At 39.3% G+C, this 18,911-nt stretch overlaps 1 protein-coding gene across 1 annotated transcript; it reads left to right on the top strand.

Annotated features, from left to right (window-relative positions):
• The first annotated feature begins 10,250 nt into the window (after positions 1–10,250).
• On the top strand, positions 10,251–12,543 carry LOC109238848 (purine permease 3-like). Its single transcript, XM_019405327.1, has 2 exons — positions 10,251–11,043; positions 12,082–12,543. The coding sequence occupies exons 1-2, from the start codon at positions 10,333–10,335 to the stop codon at positions 12,424–12,426; spliced, it is 1,056 nt and encodes a 351-aa protein (XP_019260872.1). The 5' UTR covers positions 10,251–10,332; the 3' UTR covers positions 12,427–12,543.
• The last annotated feature ends 6,368 nt before the right edge of the window (positions 12,544–18,911 follow it).

Raw genomic sequence — 18,911 nt, 5'->3', positions numbered from 1 at the left:
GAGGTCACCCTATAGGGAGAGGCCAGGCCAGATGTTATGCTCTTCCTACTAGGATGGAGTCGGTTGCATCTGACTCAATCATCACAGGTATTGTTTTGGTTTGTCATAGAGATGCATCAGTCTTATTTGATCCAGACTCCAATTATTCCTATGTATCATCTTACTTTGATCCATATTTGGGTATATCATGTGATTCCTTGAGTTCTAGCATTTGTGTGTCCATGTCAGTGAGATATTCTATTATTTTTGACCCTGTGTATCAATCATGTTTAGTTGTTCTTGGTGGTTTTCAGACCATAGCCGACCTATTATTGCCATGTATGGTAGATTTTGATGTTATCTTGGGTATGGACTGGTTGTCTCCCTATCATGCTATTCATGATTGTCACGCCAAGACGGTGGCATTGGCTATGCCAGGTTTGCCACGGTTCGAGTGGTAAAGTACTTTGGATTATGTTCCTAGCAAGGTGGTGTCTTTCCGTAAGGCACATCAGATGGTTGGGAAGGGGTGTGAGGTATATCTAGCCTTTGTGAGAGATGTCAGTGTTGATACCCTACCGTTGAGTCAGTTCCGGTAGTGAGGAACTATTTAGATGTGTTTCAAGCAGATCTTCCAAGCTTGCTACCCGAAAGGGATATTGATTTTGGCATTGATCTGTTGTCTGGCACCCAGCCCATTTCTATTCCACCATATCGTATGACCCTAGTGGAGCTGTAGGAGTTAAAGAAGTAGTTACAAGAGTTGCTTGATAAGGGTTTTATTAGGCCTATTTTATCACATCGGGGTGCTCCGGTCTTGTTTGTAAAGAAGAGGGATGGTTCGATGCACATGTGTATTGATTATTAACAGTTGAACAAGGTTACAATGAAGAAAAGGTATCCATTACCACATTTTGATGACATATTATATCAGTTAAAGGGTGACAGAGTGTTCTCAAAGATTGATTTGTGGTCAGGCTATTATCAATTGAAGATTCGGGAGCCGAATATTCCGAAGAATGCCTTCGGGACTTGGTATAGTCATTGCGAGTTCCTTGTGATGTCATTTGGGCTGACCAACACCCCAGCAACATTCATGCACTTGATGAATAGTGTATTCTAGCCCTATCCCGACTCATTCATCATTATGTTTATTGACGACATCTTGGTGTGCTCCCAGAGCTGGGAGGATTATGAGCAACACCTGAGGGTCGTGCTTCAGACCTTAAGAGAAAAGAAGTTGTATGCAAAAATTTTGAAGTGTGAATTATGTCTTGATTCGGTTGCGTTTTTGGGTCACGTAGTGTCGAGTGAGGGGATCAAGGTAGATCCGAAGAAGATTGACACAGTGCAGAGTTGGCCTAGACCGTCTTCAGCTACTAAGATCCGATGTTTTCTTTGTCTGGCAAGGTATTACCGCCGATTCGTAGAGGATTTCTCATCTATTGCTGCACCTACGACCAGATTGACCCAGAAAGGTGCTCTATTCAAGTGGACCGAGAAGTATGAGGAGAGCTTTCAAAAGCTCAAGACTTCCTTGACTACAACCCTAGTTTTGGTGTTGCCCAGGTCTTATACTGTGTACAGTGGTGCATCGCGTGTTGGACTCGGCGCGGTGTTGATGTGGGACGGTAGGGTGATTGCCTACGCGTGTAGACAACTAAAGGTGCATGAGAAGAACTATCATGTCCACGACTTTGAGTTCGCATCTATTGTTCATGCCTTAAAGATTTGGCGGCCGTATTTATACGGTGTCCCTTGTGAGGTCTACACCGTCCACCGGAGTCTACAGCATATGTTCAAATAGAAGGATCTCAACTTGCGTCAATGGAGATGGTTAGAGTTGCTTAAGGACTATGATATCACTATTTTGTATCATCTCGGGAAGGCCAATGTGGTTGGCGATGCCTTGAGTCGTAAGGTAGAGAGCTTGGGCAGTTTAGCATATCAACCTGTAGCGAAGAGGCTATTAGCATTAGATGTTCAGGCCTTGGCCAACAAGTTTCTTCGAGAGGATGTTTCGGAGTCAAGTAGGGTTTTGACTTATGTGGGTTCTGGATCTTCTCTATAGGATCGTATTAGAGAGCGTCAGCATAACGACCCCCATCTGCTTGTCCTCAAGGACACGGTTCAGCACGACAATGCCAATGAGGTCACTATTGGAGATGACGGTGTGTTACGGATGCAGGGTAGGCTATGTGTGCCCAATGTAGATGGATTGCGTGATTTGATTCTTCATGAGGCTCACAATTCGCGATACTCCATTCATCTGGGTGCCGCCAAGATATACCAAGACTTGAGGCAGCACTATTGGTGGAGGATAATGAAGGACATAGTAGAGTATGTAGATCGGTGCCTCAATTGTCAACTGGTGAGGTATGAGCATCAGCAGCTAGGTGGATTGCTTCAGAGGCTAGAGATTCCAGAGTGGAAATGGGAGCGGGTTACTATGGATTTTGTTATTGCTCCTAGGGACCAAGTTGTGATTGTGGATAGGTTGACCAAGTCAGCTCATTTCATTCTAGTGGTGACTACTTATTCTTTAAAGCAGTTAGCTCGGGTCTATATTCGTGAGATTGTCAGACTTCATGACGTGATGGGATCCATCATCTCTGACCGAAGTACGCAGTTAATATTGCGGTTCTGGAGGGCCGTATAATGTGAGTTAGGCACACGGGTGGAGTTGAGTACAACATTTCACCCTCAAACAGATGGATAGTCCGAGTGCACTATTCAGATATTGGAGGATATGCTCCGTACATGTGTGATGGAGTTTGGGGGTTCTTGGGATCAGTTCTTGCCGCTTGCGGAGTTTGCCTGCAACAACAACTACTAGTCGAGCATTCAGATGGCTCCATATGAGGCTTTGTATGGGAGGCGGTGTAGGTCTCCAGTGAGTTGGTTTGATCCAGGTGAGGCTAGGCTATTGGGTACATACTTGGTTCAGGAGCTTTGGAAAAGGTTAAATTGATTCTAGATCGGCTTCGCACAACCCAATCTAGACAGAAGAGTTATGCGGATCAAAAGGTTTGCAACGTTGCATGAATATTTGGGGAGCGGATCATGCTCCGGGTTTCGCCCATAAAGTGTGTTATGAGGTTCGGGAAGAAGGGCAAGCTGAGCCCGGGGTATATCGGACCATTTAAGATTCTTGAGAGGATTGGAGAATTGGCCTACAAGCTTGCACTACCACCTTCTCTTCATCCAATATTCCATGTTTCCATGCTCCAGAAGTATCACGGTGATCCATATCATGTGTTGGATTTCAGCTCAATCCAGTTGTACAACAATTTGTCTTAAGTTGAGGAGCCGGTGGCCATTTTGGACAGGCAGGTCTGAAAGTTGAGGTCGAAGAATAGCATTTCAATAAAAATTCAGTGGAGGGGTCAACCAGTCGAGGAGGCAACTTGGGAGACCGAGCATGATATGCATAGCCGTAATCCTCATCTTTTCACTACTTCAGGTATGTCTCTATACTCGTTCAAGGACAAACATTTGTCTTAAGAGGGGGAGGATGCAACAACCCAGCCGGTCGATTTGAGTATTTTAGCCTCGATCCCCTATTTATTGCCTCCTATATGTTATATTGGGTTATTTGAGTTGTCGGGGTGGTTGGTTTTGGTTTCGGGTGAGTTTCACAATTAAATGGACGCATAGTCCCTAAGTTGGAGGTTTAAGTTGAAAGAGTTAACCGTAGTTTGACTTGTGTGTAGATGAACCCGAAATGGAGTTTTGACAATTCCAATAGCTCTGTATGGTTATTTTAGACCCTGGAGCGTGTCCGGATGTTGATTTGGAGGTCTGTAGGTCATTTCGACGTGAATTGGCGAAAGTTAGAAGGTTGGAAAGTTTGGCCGAGAGTTAACTTTATTGATATCGGGGTCGGTTCCCGATTTCGGAAGTTGGAATACGTCCATTGTGTCATTTACGATTTGTGTGAAATATTCGAGGTCAATCGGAGTTGATTTGATAGGTTTTAGCATCGCATGTAGAAGTTAGAAGTTCATAAGTTCATTAGGCTTGAATCGATGCGCGATTCGTGGTTTTAGTAATGTTGGATGTGATTTGATGCTTCGAGCGAGTTCATTTGATGTTTTAGAACTTGTTGGTAAGCTTGGTTGAGGTTCCGAGGACCTCGGGTATGATTCGGAAAATGTACAACGTCGTGGAGTGTTAATTTAGCAGCCTGAGAATTTGTGCTTCGCTATCGTGAAGCAATTCACACGATCGTGAAGAATAATAAGAATAAGTCCTCGGCAGAATTTAAAGTTCAAAACGTGGGTTTCATCTCATTTTTCATAATTTGGACCTACAAAGCTCGGAGTGAGGTGACTTTCCAAGAGTTTTTCAAGGAAATCGTTGGGGTAAGTGATTCTAACCTGGATTGGTCTATATTTCATGAATCTATTGCCATTTTCATCATCTAATTAGGGATTTGAGTTCGAAATTTGGGGAAAAATTGTGAAAACTTCCTAGACTAACTTGAGGTTGGATTTGAGTAATTCTTGTATAGTTGGAGCCGTTATCAAATGGGTGTTCGAAGTTTGTAATTTCTGTCGGTTCCGAGATGCAGGCCCGGATTAACTTTTTTAGTTGACTTTTTATTTCATTGCAATGATCACACCTTTATTATTCGAATTAGCTTCCTATAGTTTATATTTATTGTATGAAGTTGTTTTGGCTAGATTCGAGCCGTTTAGAGTTGGATAATCGAGGGAAAGACCTTCTAGTGGATTTAATTAGCGTGTTTCGGGGTAAGTGTCTTGCCTAACTTTGTGTGTGGGAATTACCCCTTAGGGTTGGTGTTGTTTGTGATAATTTTGATGTGTGGAAGCCATGTACGCAAGGTGACAAGTGTGTACACGGGCTAAATGTGAAGATTTACCTATTTTAGCGATGTAGATTTCTTCATGCCTTAATTTAACTATCTTAACTTGTTATCTTCATTATCATTAGTCTATTTCACATGCTCTATTCGTCCTAGCTCTTATTTGTTAATTGCACTACATGTTTAGTTGAAGTTCTTGTTTCCCTTATTCCATATTCATTAATTAACTGTTGAATTCTTACTTAGAGTTGTTGTTCCTGGAATATCTTTTTGTTGAAAATGGTAATGAGCTATAAAGGTCATGATTTACATTGAGGCAAAGTGTTAATTTGTGAAATACTATTCTTGTTGAGTTATTCACTTCCGGTTATTATTGTTGAAACACTTGTGTAAATTGTGGTTGATCCATGGGCTAATATTGTAAAAACACCATTGTTGTTGGTTTCTTGGCAAGTTGTGATATTGGGCACTTGAGGTGCGATTTGTGATACATTATGATATTGATATGCATGCGGTGGTAAAAGATTTTAGAGTTGAAACGCATCGGTGAGATAAGGTGGGCTCGATATGCGTGGCTAGTAGGGGAACTACTAGAAGCCACGCATTGTGATAAGGTGGGCTAAAACACGGGATGCTATTTCGTGAAAAATATTTTTTTAAAATCAAATGCAAGGCTCTCACGGTGATAAGGAAGGATTGTGAATTATTCTTGTGATTTGGGACTACAAGACGGTACCTCGGTGGTGCCTCTTGTTGGTATTTCTCTACTGATGCACTTTTCTTTGGTTGTGTTGTTTCCTTAGCATATCATTCCATGTTTTATTCGTGTTGCATTCTTTTCTTTAGTTGTGTGTAGCTAACCTTGACATGTTATTGTTGTTTAAATTTCATTGTCATCGTTACTACACTGCCATACGCTTGTACAATTTTTCTTATCAATTCCAGTAGGGCCTTGACCTAACCTCATCACTACTCAGCCGAGTTTATGCTTGACACTTACTGGGTAGAGTTGTGGTGTATTCATGATTCGCTTCTGCACATTTTTTTGTGCAGATACAGGTATTAGCGAGAGCTCGACTGCAGAGACTTCAAAGTATACTGATCGGCATCTACAAGCCTCGGAGTCCCCCTTTACCTAGACTATTCTATTTTCATTATCCTTTTATAGACATTGGTGTATTGGATTATTCGGTACTACTATTTAGAGCTTGTGACTTATATTCACCGGGTTTTGGGAAATTCTATATACTGAGTTGCAAAGTTTCTTTATGTTAAATTGTTGAGTATTTGAGAGTTATTTGTGAGAGGCTAGTTGAGCATCGGAGTCAGCATTATTCTCCATCATTTGTTTAAACATGTTCTCGATTCGTCCTATCTCATTGTTGGAATAGCTCGGACCTTGAAAAGGGTAAAGGGCGGGTTGCTTGGTTGTTGAAACATCGGGAGTCTTTGAAAACCCGACTCCCGGCTGTTGTTGTTGTTCCACCCTCCTTGGTAGTTACCTCCCCAATAGCCTTGATTATTGCCACTCCAATTGCCATGGTTATTTTGACCATTCCAGTTTCCTTGATTGCCTTGATTGTTCCCATTCCCTTGGTTGTTTTGATTGTTCCAACCACCTTGGTTGCTTTAATTATAATTTCCTTGATTTCCTTGTGGTTGCCATTGTTGTTGACTTGGGACTTGATTGTTGTTTCTTTGCCCTTGGAAGTTGTTCATATATTGTACTTCCTCATCTTGCTCATTGTAATGTCCATCTTGAACAAATCCACTATCATCTTGCTCATAATTTTCAACCCAATTTTGCACTTGAGGACTCTTTTTCCTCCTCTTGTTAACCATCAAATTAATTCCCTCACATGCATTTACTTGCTTCAGACCTTGCACTTGTTGTAGTTGAGCTTTGGCCAATTGATTCATTGTGGTGGTCAACTTGGCAATTGCTTGCCGATGATGATGTAACTCTTTGTGGAGGTAAATCACATTTGGATCACCTTAAGACACATTAGCTCTACTTTGCCATACCGATGAAGTGTCCGCCATTTCGTCTAAGATATCACAAGCTTCCGAATATGGCGTTGACATGAAATTTCCACCGGCAAGTTGGTTAACCACACATTGATTTGTAGTGTTGATCCCCCTATAGAAAGTTTGTTGAATCATAGCCTCAATCATGTTATTGTTGGGGCACTCTTTGACCATTGTTCGGTACCTTTCCCATATCTCATGCAAAGGCTCGTCGCGTTCTTGTTTGAAAGCTAGAATCTCATCCCTCAGAGTTTCCATATGCGCGGGAGAAAAGAACTTGGCAATAAATTTCTTGGCTAATTCATCCAATGTATGGATACAATGATTTGGAAACCTCTCTAACCAATCCAAGGCTTTCCCCCATAGAGAGAAAGGGAATAACCTCAACCGCAAAGCATCCTCAGAGACGTTGGTTTGTTTGCTCCCCCAGCAAGTGTCAAAAAACTCTTTCAAGTTCTTGTATGCATTTTGATTTGGAGCCCCAGTGAAGGATCTCCGTTGTTTCAACAGTGTAAGCATGACATTTGTGATTTGAAATTTGCCCATCCTAATGCGCGGCGAGCCTATGGCACTTGCGTATCCTTCATTCGGCAACACCCGGTATGCCGCTGCTCTTGGAGGAGGTGGGGAAGGAACACGAACGCGGAGTGTTAATTTGGTAGCCTGAGAATTTGTGCTTCGCGACCGCGAAGAAGAATAAGACCTAGGCAGAATTTAAAGTTCAAAACGTGGGTTTCATATGATTTTTCATAATTTGGACCTCGAGAGCTTGGGGTGAGGGCGATGTTTCAAGAGTTTTTAAGGAAATCATATGGGTAAGTGATTCTAACCCGAATTGGTCTATATTTCATGAATCTATTGCTATTTTCATCATCTAATTAGGTATTTCGGGAAAAATTATGAAAACTTCCTAGACTAAATGTTGGGATTCTGAAAGGCAATTTGAGGTTGCATTTGTGTAATTCTTGTGTGATTGGATTTGTTATCGAATGCATATTCAAATTTTATAATTTTGGTCAGGTTCCAAGATGCAGGCCGAGTTAACTTTTTGAGTTGGCTTTTTTATTTTTTTTGCAAAGATTGTAACTTTTTTATTCGAATTAGCATCCTATAGTTTACATTTATTGTATGAAGTTATTTTTGCTAGATTTGAGCCGTTCAGAATTGGATAATCGAGTGAAAGGCCTTCTAGTAGATTGAGTAAGCATGTTTCGAGGTAAGAGTCTTGCTTGACACTGTGTGGGAAAATTACCTCTTAGGATTGGCGTTGTTTGTGATAATTATTATGTGTGGAAGCCATGTACGCAAGGTGACAAGTGTGTACACGGGCTAAATGTGGAAATTTACCAGTTTTAGATATGTAGATTCTGTCATGCCCTAATTAATTGAGTTATCTTAACGTGTTATCTTCATTATCATTAGTCTATTTCACATGCTCTTTTGTCTTAGCTCTTATTTTTTAATTGCACTTCATGTTTACTTGAAGTTCTTATTTCCCTTATTCCATATTCATTATCTAACCATTGAATTCTTACTTGGAGTTATTGTTCTTGGAATATCTTGTTGTTGAAATTGGTAATAAGTTATAAAGGCCGTGACTCACATTGAGGCAAAGTGTTAAGTTGGAAAATGCTATTCTTGTTGAGTTATTCACTTCCGGTTATATTGTTGAAACTCTTGTGTACATTGTGGTTGAGTTGTGGGCAATTTATTGTTAAAATACCGTTGTTGTTGGTTTCATGGCAAGTTGTGATATTGGGCACTGGAGGTGCGATTTGTGATACGTCGTGATATTGATATGTATGTAGTGGTATAAGGTTTTGGGGTTGAAACGTATCCGGTGAGATATGATGGGCTTGATACGCGTGGCTAGTAGGGGAACTACTAGAAGCCACATAGTGTGATAAGGTGGGCTAAAACGCGGGATGCTATATTGAAAAAAAAAAATTTCGAAACCAAATACAAGGCTCCCGAGGTGATATAAGATAAGATTGTGAATTATTCTTGTGATTTGAGACTATGAGACGGTACTACGGTAGTGACTCTTGTTTGCTGCACTTGTCATTGGCTGTGTTGTTTCCTTAGCATATCATTTTTTTTCTTTCTCAGTGTTGCATTATTTGCTTCAGTTCCTTGTTGCTAACCTTGATATGTTATTGTTGTTTCAATTTCATTGCCATCATTACTACACTTCCATACACTTGTACAATTTTGCTTATCTATTTTAGTATGGTCTTGACCTGACCTCGTCACTACTCTGCCGAGGTTAGACTTGGTACTTACTGGGTACCATTGTGGTGTACTCATGCTATGCTTCTGCACATCTTTTTGTGCAGATCCAGGTACCTCCTACCAGCCTAGGTATTAGCGAGAGCTCAGCTGTGGAGACTTCAAGTTATATATATGCCGGCGTCCCCAGGCCTCGGAGTCCCCATCTACCTAGACTATTCTATTTTCATTATCCTTTTATAGAGACGGGTTAATAGGATTATTCGATACTACTATTTAATTGAGGGAGTTATTTCTCATTTCAGTTATATTCTCTGCATGTTTTGTTAGGCTTACCTAGTTTTAGAGACTAGGTGCTATTACGACATCCTACGAAGCGAAATTAAGATCGTGAAATTTCCGCGATTAGATAGTCAACTATGATTTGGGTCTCCTTGGGTGGGATTATAATTGCTAGCAAAATTGTCGAAATCACACAGTATTGTTCTGGAGACGCCTAGTTAATATGGGATAGGTGCTCGACTTCCATGAATATACACATAGTGATAGACATTATGTGAGTGATCAAGGACTCATACCAAATATTAAGAGTTTGTTTAAAGCTTCAAACCTAATTGTAAATTATGAAATAAAAGAAAGAAAAGTTTCTGTTGCATGAAAAGAACTTACTCAGCAGCATGTAGTCAACATTGCTGATCAGCTCAGTCTTGACTGTTTAGTGTCTTTTAGCACATGAAAAAAATGACGCCATCCAATTTTGATTTTCTTTTTCTTAATTTTTTTTAATCGTCTCGTAAACATGTCCCACATTCATGTTTTTCTCTTCACAAGTGGAAATGCAAAATTCTACCGATTCCACTCATAATTATTTAATTCTTACCTAATTCCCACGTTTGCCCCATGCATCCTTGTTAATTTTAATCCACTTTTTTTCTCTTCACAAGTGCGAATGCAAAATTATAGGCAAGGACTATTTACACAGCACAGTCCATTGCTTTTCCTAATAATTCAACGCTGACAAAATATAATCATTGCTTTTACATTTTTATATTAATATATCATTTCCCTTGTGAATCATAAGATAATTACTAGCACTGCAATTAATATATTCATGAGAAAGCCTTTAGCAAATGGGGCCACTGCAATTATAAATACATCTCATCACTGCAAGAGGTCCAATAATCCAAACGTTTGCAGAAGAAGACCATTCATTCAGCCTGAGCAACAGAATAGTCCAACTTAGCATCCAAATCTCTTGAAAAAAAAGTATGGAACATCAAGGATTAAACACCACTATGAGGAGAATTCTTCTACTGATTAACTGTCTAATACTTGCTGTTGGTATCTGTGGTGGTCCTCTAATGATGCGTCTATATTATGTCGAGGGAGGTTCAAGAGTATGGTTTAGCAGTTGGTTACAAACTGCTGGATGGCCACTCACCCTTATACCTCTTGCTATCTTATACTTCTATCGTCGAATAACAGAAGGCTCTAATGCCAAGTTTTACTTTATAACACCCCGAATTTTCATTGCATCATTCGTCATTGGCATTGTCACTGGTGTTGATGATTTTCTCTATTCGTGGGGCGGGTCAAAACTTCCCGTGTCAACCTCTTCACTTCTTCTAGCGGCGCAACTTGCCTTCACGGCGGTAGGTGCTTTCTTCATAGTGAAGCTGAAGTTCACACCCTACTCTATCAATGCAGTTGTTCTATTGACAGTTGGTGCTGTTTTATTGGGTGTTCGATCTAATGGTGATCGGCCAGAGGGTGTGACAAGTAAAGCTTATATTCTTGGTTTTATGATGACACTTCTGGCAGCAGCTTTATATGGAGTTATTTTGCCTTGTATTGAGTTGATTTACTTGAAGGCAAAACAAGCTATTACTGCTACGTTGGTGCTGGAGATTCAGATGGTCATGTGTTTTGCTGCTACTGCCTTTTGCACCGTAGGAATGATTGTTAATAACGACATTAAGGTAATTTTTCTTCCCCTATAGCTCATTTTTACCCATGCATCTTATAACTCACCCAGTCGCATTTTTTTATTTACATTTTAATATTTTTATATTTATTGATAACATGGTAAAAGAGGAATTGACATGTTATTACTCCCTCCGTTTCATATTAGATGAGGTACTTTCCTTTTTAGTCTGTTCCAAAACAAATGACACATTTCTAAATTTGGAAATAATTTAACTTTAAACTCTTCATTTTACACATTTACCTTTTTTATAGCCACATAAATGTCATGGCCCCACAAGCCTTTTACCCCTTAAGCTTTTAAGACCACAAGTTTCAAAAGTTTTCTTCTTCTTTTTTATTATTCGTGCCGAGTCAAACTACCGCATCTAATATGAAACGGAGGGAGTACTAGTTAGAAATGTAGAAGAAATTTACGGTGGAAAGGTGAATACTTTAAGTCTTTTCTATATTTAGTCTGTCCCAATAAAATAATACATTTTTATAATTGGAAGTGTTTATGTTTAAACTACAAATATTATAATATATGCTTAAGACCCAAATTTCATTAATTTATTTTTCATTTTTAAATTTGATGTCGAGACACAAATTATATCACATAAATTGAAAAAGATATGATAATATATGTTTCTCGTTTGATATTAATTACCATTAGATCCCTAAGGCCTTCAAATGACCTATTGGCGTTCACCAACGATCAATAGTCCATCTTTTAGGATTTGTTATTTCATTTCCATCTTCAGAAGAGAGAACAAAAGCATGTAATGAGTTGTGAGTTTGACTTTAGCAGTAGGAACCCTAAATTATTCATATCCCATGACTCTTGACATGGTATACACTTTTTTATATTGGAAAACATCAATATCGTGGGTTTGGATATATCAAAAGGATATGTAAGCTAGAGTAATACACTGGATTCGAATAGATTTACCTAAATGTTTTGTATCATATATACTTCCAAGGTTTCAATTTTATCTTAGCTATAGACAATCTTTTTACAGAGCAACGATTAAGAAATTGATTAAAATTTGCAGGCAATACCAAGGGAGGCAAAACAATTTATCCTTGGAGAAGCTAGATATTATACAGTGGTAGTATGGACTACCATTGTTTGGCAGTGCTTCTTTGTGGGTGTCATTGGAGTCATTTACTGTTCTTCTTCTTTAATGTCTGGGGTTATGATCGCAGTTTTACTTCCTGTTACTGAGGTATTAGCTGTAGTTTTCTTTAGGGAAAATTTTTCAGGTGAAAAAGGTCTTGCTCTTTTCCTTTCTCTTTGGGGTTTCGTCTCATACTTTTATGGAGAGTTCAGACAAACAAAGAAGCAGAACAAAAGTCCAAAAACTGAGATGACTACGATGCCTAGCGAGTCTGTTTGATTTACTATTCATGGCTGTATAGATAAAGAGTTTTTATTTTTTGTAGAAAATAATGTACGTTATTCATTAATGATGAAACGAGAAATTTATTCAACTGAAGTGAGCACTTTTCTTTTATTTTCTATATCTCTTCCATCTGAAAAAGCAATGTTATCTAACACCCAAATTCTTTAAATTCACTCCATTTTTCTCTTCACAAGTGGAAAATGGTTTCAAGAAAAGTGGAAATGCAAATTTCCCCGCCAACCAGTAGTATGGATATGGCTATTTACATGGCGCAAGTCATTGTTGGGGTACTATTCTAGTAAGGAAAATATTATTTCTGTTCTATGTATTGTTACTTAATTATGATTTATTCCATGTATTATATAACTTAGAAATTTTTATTTTATTCCCTGCATTAACAGTAGTTTAACGATGTTAGTCTACGCAAAGGGTAATTTTTGCCTTCTGAGTTCTGACACTATATCCTTTTTATCCCCTCCTCTACAAAGTGCATTCCGTCGTAGTTTTTATCGTTAACAAGCTTTGGCAAACTAATTTTTTTTAGCTAGGTGAATTATCTTTCAACGAGACAAAAATATATTAGGCTATCAGCTGTAGTTTCTTTTCCTTTTTATTTTCAAATTTTAAAAAGGACATTCTTTTATAAACAAACTAATATGAAATGGAGTCATGAATTTTAAAAAGAATGATTGCTTATTTTCTTGCTAGCTATAGAGAATCTCTTTAAAGTTCAACCATTATGTTTGTGAAAGAATCTCTTTCTTTGAAATTTCTGTTGTTGCTCTTAAATCTGCAATACAACACTTAGAAATATTTGTGGTTGCCAGTAACTTTTCATTTAGCATGTCCAATTTACAAGAAAGTGACGTGAAAGCTCTCATATATATTGCATGATTCTTATTTCTCATTTTTCATTTTCTTATTTTATTTTATTTTATTTTTTTGCCATTTTCCTTCATTTTAAGACTTTTTGCCCCTCCTCCTAAGTAATTATTTAATTATTCTTCCGTTTCTCTATCCCTAAGTTCCTTCCCCAGTTAAATCTCGTTACTTCATCATATGTATGTTGCTTTATCAACTGTAACGTAAACTCCGTTCCCTGTTCATATACTCATGTTCATTCCCCATAAATACTCATTATTTAATCTTTTGTGGTGAAAATGTATAAAATTTATTTTTCTTTGTGCTTTACGGCTGAATTCTTTAAGACCTGGATGTGCTTTTCCGTTGAAGCACTCGTGATGTGAATTGTAAAGTCCCACAAATTCCGTAAACATCTAAGACTTTAAAGTGCGCCCTGCATGGAAAAAGGGACTATGATGTAGCACCAAACCACATGGTTATGATAGTCAGTGTAGAAAGTATAATAGAAGTGATTTAGGGTGTAAGGGGAGACCCGCCACTAAACCATAGTATATGTGTGTGTGTGTTACTCTCTGAGTTGGTAGAAGCATGTTTTGCCAAGTAACCCGCCACCTGATTAGCCTACTTATAGTTGTGCATAGGAGTGATATTGGCCTGGCTCATAAATTGTGACATATCCTCAATAATACTCTTCATTTTGTAGTTGTTAGTATGTCCATCTCTGATCAAATTAGTTATCAGTAGGGAGTCTAATTCAATTCTGAAATCTGTGTAGCCATTTGGTGTGCACCACTTAATCCCAGTTAAGGCCGCATAAGCTTCTGCTTCATTGTTACTCTTACATTTTGTTGAGAGTAAAAAAGCCATACAAAGGTTACCATGATTATTCTCAATATGCCTCCTATCATGATTTACCATTTTCATACATAAAGCTTCCATATATGTGTTCAACTTCGAGTAACCTTGAGGTGGCTTCATCCAAGTTACAACAATCTATTCCGGCATAGGTTGTAATCTCACCGGTATCATCAAAGTACTTGACCAAAGGCAATGTCAATTTGCATTTAGGGAAAGCCCTTTGAACTGCCGCTTGAATGTTCCAAATAATCTGCTGCTTCATCTTATAGAAATTAAACTTTTTTGGTCTCCATATTTACAAGAGCATCTATTCTTCTAAATTTCCCAGCATATGATGATAGGAGTGATTTGAAGAGTTTGTTTTGTGGACTGCATTGCTGGATTTTCGCTGCCACTAGTGATACGACCAACCTACAATAGGTAACTGGACATGGCTAATTCCTAGAGGACCACCTATTGGTTTCCAAATATACCATTATGCATCACTTTTCATAAAAACATGTTGTATAGACTCATTGATATGGTTAGTACATCATACACATCTAGAAATAAATTTTCTTTTAAAGTTACGGATAACTTCATCAAATGGAAGCTTAGACAACCATAATCTCCAAGTTAAGGAGGAAATTTTAAAGGGAATGAAGAATGTCATACCTTACTAAGGAAATGATCCTTAGTTTTAATATCTCTGAACACGTTCTGTGTTTTTTTGTTGGAATGCCTGTTATTCTTAGTGAGATCCCATATAGCTTGGTCTGAGATATCTTGTTTACCAATGTTGACCTTCCTTATGTGTTCCATTGTATCTTCTAGGAATGTATCTCTGAGTTTTTGTGTGTTTCATTCACCATTGTGAATAAACTCCTTCACTAGTACTTTAGGGCTCTTCTTTGCATCGAAAAAAAGAAGTGCCAAAGGTCCATTTCCTGACCAATTGTCCCACCACACACTAGAATTGCTAGAGTTTATAAGCAACTTGATGTGAGATTCAGCCTTTTCTCTTATTTTTCTCAATTTTTTCAATGCATGAGAATCTCCAGAAGCATATTTCTTGCTCACAAGATGTGATCTTGAGCAATATTTCCGAGTCATGAAAGTAGCCCATGGGGCGGGAATGGTCCTGAGTCTCCACCACCTTTTAGTGGCTAGCATGTTACAAAGTCAAGCATTCTTTTTAACACCTATGCTTCCTCCATCAAAGGGGAAACATTAATTTTTCCAAAATCTCTAATGATATTTTTTGGTGCCTAGAGGAACCCCAAAAGAAATTAGCAAAATATTTTTCAATCAAGTTAAATATACCTTTAGGAGGAGACATGGCAGACAAATATAAATAGGAAGAGATTGAAGGACATGCTTTATAAAGATTAATCTACCTCAATATGAATGAATCTTACCATGCCAACCATTTTGCTTCTTCACAATCTTAATAACCATATAATCAAAATAATATTTTTCCTCCCTATATAAATTGGACAACCTCAATATGTAAAAGGAAAGCTTTTGTCGATATAACTAGTAGCAATTCTAATTCTATTGATTCTAAAAGCACAAGTATTAGGAGCAGTTAAGAAGAAATTTCTATGACTATTGACCTTCTGACCAGAACTATCCTCATAATTCTTTATGATCTTCATGATAAGACTAATAGAGTTATGATTGCCATAAATAAGATGACAATGTCATCAACACAAGCAAGATTATTGATCTGCGGACCTCTAGAAGGCATAGCGAAAACAGAGAAAGAAGTATCAGAGTATAAGTTATTAAGAGAGCAAGTAAGCACCTTAGCAACTCAGATAAAAAGAGATGCTGAAAGGAGGTTTCCTTATTTTTGTAATGACCCGACCGATCGTCTTGTGCATTTGAGTCCTGTTTCCCCTTTTGATACTTCACACGTGTGTATTTGTGGTTTTATGACTTGTGAGATCGGTTAGTTTTGTTTCTGGGAAGCTTTTGGATTGAATTGGACCCTTTGGTTCTTAGCTTAGAAGTCTAAGTTGATTATGTTAACCAAAGTTTAAATTTTATAAAAACGATCCCGGAACGGTATTTTGATGGCATCTATAGGTTCATATCGTTATTTTGGACTTGGACGTATGCTCCTGTATATGCGTCCACGCCTGTGGAAGGCTCTATTATTGTGGACCGTGTTTATCGGTCATGTTTAGTTGTTATTGGTGGTTATGAGACCAAAGTTGATCTATTGTTACTAAATATGGTAGACATTGACGTGATCTTCGGCATGGATTCGTTGTTGCCCTATCACGCTATCTTGGATTGTCATACCAAGTTTGTGACATTGGCTATGCTAGGTTTGCCACGGTTGAAGTGGAGGGGTACATTGGATTATATTCCTAGCAGAGTTGTGTCCTTTCTTAAGGCACGTTGGATGGTTGAGAAGGGGTGTGAAGCACATCTAGCCTTTGTGAGAGATATCAATGTTGATACTCCAACATTTGAGTAAGTTCCGGCAATGAGAGATTTCTCATATATGATCCCAACAGACCTTCCAAGCATACTGCCCGATAGAGATATCGATTTTGGTATTGAACTAGTGCCGGAAACTCAGCCCATTTCTATTCTACCATATTTTATAGCGCCGGTGGAGTTGAAAGAGTTAAAGGAATAGCTGAGGAGTTGCTCGACAAGGGCTTTATTCCATCGAGTTTTTCGATGTGGGGTGCTCCAGTTCTATTTGTAAATAACAAGGATGGTTCCATGCAGATGTGTATTGATTATAGGCAGTTGAACAAGGTTACACTGAAGAACAGGTACCCATTGCCGCGCATTGATGACTTATTTGAGCAGCTTTAGGGTGCTAGAGTGTTCTCAAAGATTGATTTGAGTTCAGGGTATCATCAGTTAAAATTCGGGATCCGGATATTCCCAAGACTGCTTTCAGGACTCGGTATGGTCACTACGGGTTTCTAGTGATGTCATTTAGGCTAACCAACGGCCCAGCAACATTTATGCACCTGATGAACAGTGTATTCAATCCGTATCTTGATTTTTTCATCACCGTATTCATTGATGACATCTTGGTGTACTCCCGCACTCGGGAGAATCATCGAAGCATCTGAGGATCATGCTCTAGACCTTGAGAGAGAAGAAGTTATATGCAAAATCCTCAAAGTGTGAGTTCTGGCTTGATTCAGTGGCATTTTTTGGTCATGTAGTGTCTAGTGAGGGGATCAAGGTAGATCCGAAGAAGATTGAGGCAGTTCAAAGTTGGCCCAGACCGTCTTCAGCTATTGTGATTCGGAGTTTCCTTTGTTAGGCCGGATATTATCGATGTTTCGTAGAGGGTTTCTTATCCATTGCTGCACCTTTGACTAGATTGATCCAGAAGGGTGCTCCTTTCAGATGGTCTGAGGAGTGTGAGGCGTGCTTTCAGAAGCTCAAGACTGCATTGGCTAGCTCAGATATATACCCAAGAGATTGTTCGTCTTCACAGTGTGATGGTGTACATTATCTCCGACCGAGGCACACAGTTCACGCCGCATTTATGGAGAGTCGTGTAGCATGAGTTAGGCACATAGGTTGAGTTGACAACATTTCACCCCAGACGGACGGACAGTCCGAGCGCACCATTCAGATCTTGGATGGTACGCTACGTGCTTGCATTATGGAGTTCTTGGGATAAGTTCTTGTGGCTTGTAGAGTTTGCCTACAACAAAAACTACCAATCGAGTATTCAGATAGCTCCTTATGAGGCCTTATATGAGAGGCTGTGTCGTTCTCCAGTTGGTTGGTTTGAGCCGGGAGAGTGTAACGACCCGGTCGGTCGTTTTGAGAGTTGTAGCCCCGTTCCCCCATTTACTACTCATTTTATGCCTTAAATTTGTTATGTGACTTGCCGGGGTAGTTGGTTCGGGTCCGAAGAGGTTTCGGAATGAGTTGAGACACTTAGTCTCAAGGTTGAAAGCTTAAGTTTAAAAGGTTGAGCGGATGTTGACTTGTGTGTAAACAGCTCCGGATTGGAGTTCTGATGGTTCTGTTAGCTCCGTTGGATGATTTTGGACTTAGGAGTGTGTCCAGATGGTGATTTGGAGGTCCGTAGTTGAATTAGGCTTGAAATGGCGAAAGTTGGAAATATAGAAGTTTGACCGAGAGTGGACTTTGTGGTTACCGGGCTCGGATTAGGTTCAAGGGAGTTGGAGTAGGTCCTTGGTGTCATTTGTGACTTGTGTGCTAAATTTGAGGTCAATCGGACGTGATTTGATAGGTTTAGGCATCAATTATAGAAGTTAGAAGTTCAATCGTCCATTAGGATTGAATCGATGCGCAATTCATGGTTTAGCATTGTTTGATGTGATTTGAAAGCTCGACTAAGTACGCATAATATTTTGGGACATGTTGGTATGTTTGGTTGAGGTCCCGGGGGCCTCGGGTGAGTTTCGGATGGTTAACGAATCAATTTTGAACTTGGTGATATGGATTAAAAGTTTCTGGTGTTTGTATCTAGTTTCCTTACACGCGATCGTGTGGACAGGTCCGCGATCGCCTATTGCGTAGGCTTTTTTGGGGCAGTGGTGATTTACCCTATGCATTCATGGGTTGGGGTACGCGATCGCATAGGTTGGCCAGGCAATGAATTACCAACGCGTGGGCATAGCCGCGTTCGCGAAGAGGAGAGGAGGCAGTTGGTTCTCACGCGGTTGTGCTTCGCAATCACGTGAGGGGAGACGATCGCGTAGGTTTGAGAAAGCAATGGTCCACGTTCACGTGGAGGTCTCCGCATTTGTGTAAGGTAA

Source organism: Nicotiana attenuata, unplaced genomic scaffold, assembly GCF_001879085.1.
Source record: "Nicotiana attenuata strain UT unplaced genomic scaffold, NIATTr2, whole genome shotgun sequence".
NCBI classification, from domain to species: domain Eukaryota; kingdom Viridiplantae; phylum Streptophyta; class Magnoliopsida; order Solanales; family Solanaceae; genus Nicotiana; species Nicotiana attenuata.
This window is presented reverse-complemented; position numbering and strand designations above follow the sequence as displayed.